The sequence below is a fragment of the Daphnia magna genome, linkage group LG3 (assembly GCF_020631705.1).
Source record: "Daphnia magna isolate NIES linkage group LG3, ASM2063170v1.1, whole genome shotgun sequence".
NCBI classification, from domain to species: Eukaryota; Metazoa; Arthropoda; class Branchiopoda; order Diplostraca; family Daphniidae; genus Daphnia; species Daphnia magna.
The window spans coordinates 10,392,457-10,400,871 of NC_059184.1; the positions used below are offsets into that span (position 1 = coordinate 10,392,457).

The 8,415-nt window shown below is 41.5% G+C and overlaps 1 protein-coding gene and 1 long non-coding RNA gene across 2 annotated transcripts; both read right to left on the reverse strand.

The window, feature by feature from the left end:
- Window positions 1-3,709: 3,709 nt before the first annotated feature.
- LOC116927813 lies at window positions 3,710-4,402 on the reverse strand. The gene is made up of 4 exons (XR_004396798.2): window positions 4,199-4,402; window positions 4,060-4,134; window positions 3,924-3,997; window positions 3,710-3,864 (listed from the first exon to the last, which is right to left on the reverse strand). It is a non-coding gene; the product is annotated as an uncharacterized LOC116927813 (long non-coding RNA).
- Window positions 4,403-4,764: 362 nt separating this feature from the next.
- LOC116926970 lies at window positions 4,765-5,517 on the reverse strand. Its single transcript, XM_032933879.1, has one exon. The coding sequence runs from the start codon at window positions 5,515-5,517 to the stop codon at window positions 4,765-4,767; it is 753 nt and encodes a 250-aa protein (XP_032789770.1).
- Between the last annotated feature and the right edge of the window lie 2,898 nt (window positions 5,518-8,415).

An 8,415-nucleotide genomic window follows, 5' to 3' on the forward strand; every position in this document is an offset into this window, starting at 1 on the left:
GTCGTGTTCTTTCCCAAAATTGTACGATTACATTCTTGATGAATCGCAAGGTTACTGCAGTTTCCCCTTACTACATGCGTTCGACCGCCTGTTTCCCGTAAGCGTGTCAACGAATTGTATTCCTTGCCGTCTCTTTCCGCCTTCTATTTTTGCCTGTACCAATCGCACTACTACGGAAGATCAATTAAGGTTGTCTCCATTTCCACTTTCGTTTCCCATATTTTCTAATACTCTTATATGTGTATTCCCCTTGTATCTTGTGGTCTAGTCTAGTAAACACATTCATCATTGTGGGTAATTCGCCTCCGAGTTCTATTTCATCAAACTTGCCATAATCCCGTAAAGTCATCCTCCCGAGACGGAAAATGCTTTACATAATGGTGGCAGCGCTTTTTGGGACTAAAAAAAAAATTACTGGCGATGTTATTACTGGCGGGCAAAAGCTTGTACATTCCGCTGTAACCAAACGATTTCAACCTGTAATAACTGTTACCTTACCCAATAACGAATTCATAGCTCGATCCCTTAATTTTGATAATAAGTCCACTGAAACCCAGCTCGTACCAGATAAAGTTCAGAGTTGTAAGACGTCCGAGACCACAACCAAAGCAATTAGTAGGTCTGCTTCCCCTGTTTTAAATTCTAACGTAAACGATAACCCCAGTTAAAGAAGTTCAGATCAAACGCTGCGTATGAAGCCGTAAACCAAGATCAATTTTCATAACCCATGCGGCGCAATTTATGACCTTCCTGCTTGGTAGGGGCATACAGCATCGACGAAACTCAGTCCATCACGCTGCCAAGCGGACAACAAATCTTCAATTTTGTGTAGGGGCCAGAAAACATCGACAGAGACGAGGACGGAGAATATTGCTCTATTATTTTCAAATTATCGAATTTTCAATCCATCGGGAATAGATTTGGTTGGGATTCTAGAAAACTTTCCTCACTGACATCCTCAGCCTATCCTCAAATCTAAGGAAACTACAGTTGGTAAACGATTTGGAGTCCCTCCAGCCGGAAGTATTGTACCTCTACACCGAAAACCATAAAAAATCAATTTGATAAAAAGGCTTTTCTTATCCGACGAGGGCACCATATAAAAAATAGGTTTCATTTCAAACACATAACGCTAACCAGGATAGGGATTGAAGACCACCTCCTCCACGCTTCAATAACAATATATAATGGTACCACTTTTCAAAATTTCCAAATAGGCCGACAAACGTTCTACCTTGTTTTTTCAGACCAATTTATGATTCTAACTATAGCACTACACATCCGTCTAACACCAAGATGGACCATCCGTCACACCCAGCTCCTTGTTATTTCAAATGGTATTTCTGAAGAATGTATCCTCATATGGGACGCAATCCAGAAACACGGATTTCGGTTTACGGAGAAGCCAAGAGAATTTAGTAAAGAAGCAAGTACCCATTGAAAATTATTTGGAGAAAGGAGAACTAGATGAGAAATATAACCAATCTGAGCCAGATGGGGTTAAACAAATTGAATATTTTGAGATTATCGAGAGGTTCACTTTATCGACATGAATTATCTTTCAAAAATAGCAAGCGTAACGAGATTAACCATAAATTAGTTTTGCTCTTATCCCTTAACCATTTAGTGCTGATAGAACTACATGACCCACCGTTAGGAGGACATTTAGCTTTTTTTAAAACTCATTTGAAAGTAAAAAATTATTATTATTATCCGATCATGAGAAACGATATTCTAGAATATGGTCAAGCTTGTGAAGTATGTATAGCCAATACTTCTTCGACATATTGTCGCGGATGAAAAGGAAGATTGGTTATCTCTTCGCAGAGATGAGTCATTGAACTACGCTACGACAGTGGGAATGAATCATCGCAAATAATCAGCTCTAGAAAAAGAAACGGAGACCTGCGCTCCGGAAGGGACGTAATCAACATAGCAATATAAATACGGGTGTGAAATTCAGTTAAATACGAGATCCCTGGTTTCCCTAGAGGTCTTCAGACGGTTCTCTAACCTTTGGTAATGGTTATCCCCTTTTGTGTTTAAGTAAACCATTGTTTAGATTGAAGTCATCACTTGTTGAATTCATCTGTGCTCTCATGTGGCAATATAAAGCACTTTTAAACCCTCATGAAATTGCTGAAACCGCTTTTCAAGTAATCGGCAAAAACTCTTTGGGTCATATTACTCCAGCTTTACCAAACAGAAATAGTTATATTTTTGTAATTACATATTATTTTAGTCCCTGGGTCGAAGCAGTTGCATTAAAAGATCAAACTACGAAGATGACAACCGAATACGTTAATAAAACGATATTTGTTAGGCACGGCATGCCGAAGGCGATTGTTTCCAATCGTAGAATAAATTTCACCTCAAAATCATACCGTTATTTTTCTAAGAAATTAAAAATTAACAAAGGTTGACCCCAGCCTATAATCCCGCTAGTAATGACAAGACCGAAAGATTTAATTAAACACTTACCGCCATGTTAAGAAAAGAATTAAAAGATAGAGAATAGTCTGTTTCATTCCCGCATTTTTTTTTATTTTTATATGGGCCTTTTGGTATCGAGGATACTTATATGTTGAATAACTCGGCTATTTTTTTTTTCTTAAAAAAATAAAATCTAGACCTCCCGCCGACTGAGAAAGTGTGAAAATTGTTGATTTTTCAGGGTTTTTTGACACGCTTGGATTGCGTATGATTTTAAAAAACGGGCCTTAACGTATTATTATTTAACTAGTTAAACTACATACACATACTAATTTTGAACTAAATCGAATGAAATTTAGACCTCCCACCATAGGTTTGTACATTTCGTTTTTCGATAGCAGAAGGTGACGCAATTACGTTACCTGTCAGGGTGTGAAAAATCCCTTTAGTCTCATTTCATCAAATATTATATATTAGGCAACAAAGTAATGAGTCATTAGACTCATAACAAGTCATCACGCAGTCCGATGTGAACCTGTTTTTTATGTACCTCCCAGTTAAGTATAATATTTTTCAATGAACCGCTGAGTTTCATATAGTAATTCTATTACCGATATTATTTTTGGAAGTATATAAAATAAAAGTCTCGCTGAGAAGAATAAGCTTCCAACTAACAGAACTGTGATGGCCCGTTTTTTGCACATGAGGACTGAAATCGCTCTGAAACCCTACAACGATCTAATTAGTGCACTTTTTGTCGAATTGGAAATGGTGTGGGCAAAATCTGGCATTCCCATTAAACAGAAAAAACATGTGACGTTACAACTAACTTTATTGGTGGACAAATACCGAAAGCTCAAGGAGGAAGGTGCGAAAAATAATGTTAGTTCCAAACCAACACGCTCAAAAAAAGAGAACACACTGCAGACTAAAATTAAGTGCTTTCAAGAGAAACTGAACGATCTTTGTGATATTTCTACTAGTGACTGCTATCAAACATTACGTTCTTCTAGAAGAAAAAATTGGAAAAATCATTGGGCTTTTTACGAAAAACAAAAAACTACCAGAACCTAAAACCTTAATGCTGTTGACAGAAATGCCAAAAACGTCGAAATTCAAAGTAAGAAACGTGACCGAATTGAATTACCAAATTAACGGCAATGCATGACAGACAAAGAAATTCAGGATGCGATTGACTTGATAGATGGCGAATTGGACTCAACTGACTGTGATGAAGAAGAAGATTGTTTCGACGCTGTGATTGTAAGGAGCCTCGTTACTTTACTCAAGAGTGTTTGTAAGGCACTCGTATGTATTTCTGATTAAGATGATGATTGATAGCAAGTGAGTCGCAATGATACCAGTCACAAATAGCCAAATGCCAATGTGACAGGGATTAAACCAGTGAATAAGAATAAATCCAAATGGTATCTGTAACACAATAGAGGGGTTAAGAATAAAGCACGGAATGAAAATATGTAACACAATACCTGGGATGGCACGACTAAAATATTGGGATGCCACTCAGACCATGAACCACAGATAAAGAGACAAAGAGCAAAACCTTAAGAAAGGAAAACATGAGTAGGACATAAACTTGCAATAAAATGAGTACAAAATAGTTACCAGGTGAGTTGGTTAACCAAACACTCACTGGCCAGAATAGACATAGACCAATAGACAGGCCAAATCAATATAAAACTGAATAAGGGAACATAAGACTAATTAAGAAACGTTCACATACATAATTTCATAGTTATCGTACCTGATTGACAGAATAAGAACACACACAAAAATAGAATTATGTTCGGGGATAACCAAAAACGAGAAGTGTCACTCGCGTGGTTTTAGACTTCCATTAAATAGCAGACGAGACAATGGGGAAAAGAGTGCGGGGAATATAAGGAAGAGAATTTGACTTAAACTAAGACGTTGCCAAGTGGCAAATAATCGAACTAAAAGTTTTCTCGCCGGAACATTCTCCCCCGAATCAGATTACGATCCGGCGGAATAGGAATACTGATGAGCGTCTTACAAGCCGGAAAACATACGTTTCAAAAATAGACAATGAATTGTTTGAAGAGAGGTGACTTTAGCGTTGATCGGAGCTTCTTTGGACTCGGCATCGGAGATAGGAGCCCGCTCTAGTAGACACAAACGATGGATCGCTCTGGAATGAACTCCATCTTCAGTTTGAATTTTGACGACTCGAACGAGGCCTTCGTCTCCAGGATAGACTTGAGTCACGTGCCCAATTTTCCACTGTCCGCGCGGTTGATTAGGATCAAGCATCATAACGACGTCGCCAACGGAGAGATTTTGCTGAGCATATTACCATTTCTTTCGCGGAACCAGGGATGGCAGGTACAATTTCGTCCTAAGATCCCAAAATAGCTGGGCCATTCGCTGGACATAGCGAAATCGCTCTCTCGGTAGAGCATCATCGAACGAGCCTGGTAGCAGATCAGATGTTGGCGGCCGATTGAGGAAGTCGTTTGGTGTCAATGGCCGGAAGTCTTCCGGATCAGAACTCGCGTAAGTTAACGGACGCGCGTTCAGGAAGCCTGCGATCTCTGCTAACAAAGTCCGCATCATCTCATCGGTTGGGTAGCGAAGTCCAGCCTTTTCTAAATCCAAAGCCCGATACAGAGCTCTCTTGGTAGAGCGCACCAAACTTTCATGAGCTCCACCAAAATGCGGCGCTCGTGGTGGCTGGAAATGCCAATCGATGAGTTTTTCGGTTCGGAATTTCACCAGCCTCGGGTCATCGTTCAGCAACAGGATCGACTCGTTCAACTCCCGCTCTGCTCCTACGAAGTTGGTTCTATTATCCGAATGGACTGATGCTGGTTTGCCGAAAAGTCCGATGAATCTCCGAAAGACTAACAGAAAATCTTCGGCCGAAAGAGATTCAGCCAACTCCAAATGAACTGCTCTGGTCACCAGGCAGGTGAATAGAGCTCCGTAACGCTTCACAACTCGATTACGACCGGCACTGGTCTCGATAGGTCCAAAATAGTCCACTGCTACATGTGTAAAAGGTGGAGAGTAGGAGTTCAGACGTTCAGCTGGAAGACTACCCATCATCTGAGCAGCGGGAGCGGCTCTCTCCTTGATGCATTGGAGACAGAGTCGACGAGTTTTCTTGACTAGCTCTCACCCTCGAATAATCCAGAAGTGTTGGCAGAGTTTTGAAAACAAATAGTCTGTCCCAGCATGATGCATCTGGTCGTGTAGAACTACGACGACTCTCTCAGTCAACAGATGTTTGTTCGGCAGGAGAGGTGGATGACGAGCATCATAAGGCAGCTTCGCTCGTCCAATTCGATCTCCTAGGCGTAGTAATCCATCTTCTCCCATAGTCGGGCTCAGAGCTAACAGATGAGAAGAGGAGCGTAAAGATTTTTCCGATTTAAGCCGATAGATGTCGTCAGCAAAGGCTTCCATTTGACACTGCTTTACGAATTTAAGAGCACTGCCATCTAATTTAAGAAAAGAGGAAATGTTAGTTTGATCCAGACGGAACTCCGACCAGTAAAACGGATCGGAAGTTTTTTAAAATGGCAAACTGTGTTCTAAAACAACGCGTTTGATAAGAAAATCAACTAATTCACTAGACGGAGCAGAAGAAATAGCTTTAAAACTGGCCCATTTTGACAGATAATCAACCACAACTAAAATTCTTAACCTAAATTTATCGCTACCATGATCATTTTTGCTTCCTTGTAAACTTTCCATGTGTAATCTGCCTGGACTGAAGGGCTTTAATACCATCATGCCGGTAAGATCGCTTTAATGTCTCTCAGCACTACTTGCACTTAGTGGTGGAAAAAGCGTTGCCGGGAGTCATTCCAGAGCCGTTCTAGCTCAACCGTTCGTGAATTCTTCATTCGACTCATCTATCCTAGCGATCGCGAATTAGATTTGTTGGAAGGAATCTTCGAGTTTTACGGCTGCCAACCTCTGGCTCTCGATCTTGTGGGTTATTTCGCCGATGTTTTGGTCTATCTTCATGGCTTCCTTTTCTACTTGGGCGAACACGGTCTGTAGTCCGGCCACGGCGTCTGCTACGGCATTGGTTTAACAAAGCGTCACGTTGATAAGTGAAGCTTGCACCTCCCTCGCGCGGACGATGGATGTGTTTCCGTTGGCAATTTCCCGGCAAGGTTGTTAACATGCTCAAGATCTTCTTTGGTGGACACTCCGAAGAGCTAATTTATAATTTTCCCTCCACCATCGACTAGGGCTCTTTTTGCTCTTGCTCCTTCCGAGTTGAATGCTGCCTTTATCTAGTTGAGCCGTCAGTGACTGGTCTTTAGTTTTCCAAATCTGACTGCGCCCGTAGCTCCGTTTGATTCTTGAGCCCTTTTTGTATTTTGCCCTCGTGGCCGTCGTATTGGTAGGGCATGCTTTCTAATTTTTCGTCTAGTAATTCGTACATAGTTTATATTATCTTGTCCAAAGGTAAAAACCATCACAACCACCCGTTACGAGTCAGAGAAGACTACCTGTCCGTCGGATTTGAAGGTCACGCCTTGGTAAGTGATGATCTCCTTGCTTCCCGTGGGTTTTTGGTCCGATCATAACAGCGATAAACATTAACAAGGGGGGGATTAGGAGGAACGTGCTTTTATTCTTTCGGATCTCCTCAGGTCTTTTTTTTTCTCTCCGGTTTTTAGAACTCCCTGTTGTTGCGTTAATCGGACAGTGGACGGTGCAGCCGGTGTTTCGTTGTTCATCTTTATTTTCTGTTGTTGCCTTGAACCAGTTGATGAAATGTCTCCTGTCGGGAGTTCTAGTGCTGCCGACGAATTAGGTTCTGTCAAACTATCGCCTGGGTCTTCCGCCTGTGAATTCTTTCCCGAGGGCTGGTCCTCCATAACAGTGATCGTAGGGGCCTGATTTTGGAACTACGGTGTTGAGTCTGTGATGTCAACGAATCGCTTTACCCGCTCGACGTTCGGGCCGACAAGCCCAGTCGAAGTTCGTAGTTACTAGGAGTGGTTTTGCGTATTCCTGTGTACGGGCCGAACCAGCGGTGTAGAAGTTTTTCAGATTTTCCTACCTTTCAAATGGGCTTGGTGGTCAGTCGTTTCATAGGTGGACTGTATATTTATATGAAATTAATGCAAAGGGTTTCACATTTTATTCGCAAATCATCAATCCTAGCCAAAGGGAAATAGGTCAATTACGAGTCAATAAAACAGGGCATGGCAGTAAGTTCCTGGGTGACCCAGTCTCCGATGAGAATAAAACTAATGGGTGCCCTTGCTTGGACACACAACCACACATACAGGTAATAAACCTAAGGGGATAAAATTTAGCATGTTTGGCAGGCAATATAAAAATTTCACAAATACCTAAGGACAACAGGGGTGGGGTATGCCACCTTGTCAGGGAACTAAAAACGTATCGATTACGATGAAGGTCACACGTCCAGATCAGTCAGTCACAAATACTCAAGAAAGTATGCTTATCTAAAAGAACACAGCCATGATAAAATTACCACTAGTCAGGAAAAACATATTCACGATTAAATACCTGTCAGTTCAGAAGTCAATTCAGTACAGGAAGATTGACAGCCACATTATCAGAGAAGAAGACGCATGGATTGACAGGGGAAGGAAGGGAAAATGGGGCTAAACAGTTGCATAAAAAAAGTGGCGCCTCAGTCATTATTTGACAAACAAGAGCCTTAATAGATGACCATTCATGCCATACGTTTTGGTAGTCAAAATAAAGAAACAGGCCTAATTCGCGGCTCAACTTGTAGACAAGAAACTGATATCTTGGCAAGTACGTCGGTGCCGCCCTCCTTCCTTCATCGTAGAGTTCCTTCTGTTTCCCTTGCACATCGGCTGCGTGGGGCGGTACCTTCATTCGGGCTTGTTGAAGTCGTTTTAATATTTACTCTAATGGGTCTCGGTAGGAAGGAATTATGTGGTTCGGGTCTGCGTTTAAAGTACTGTCAATGGGGGGGGT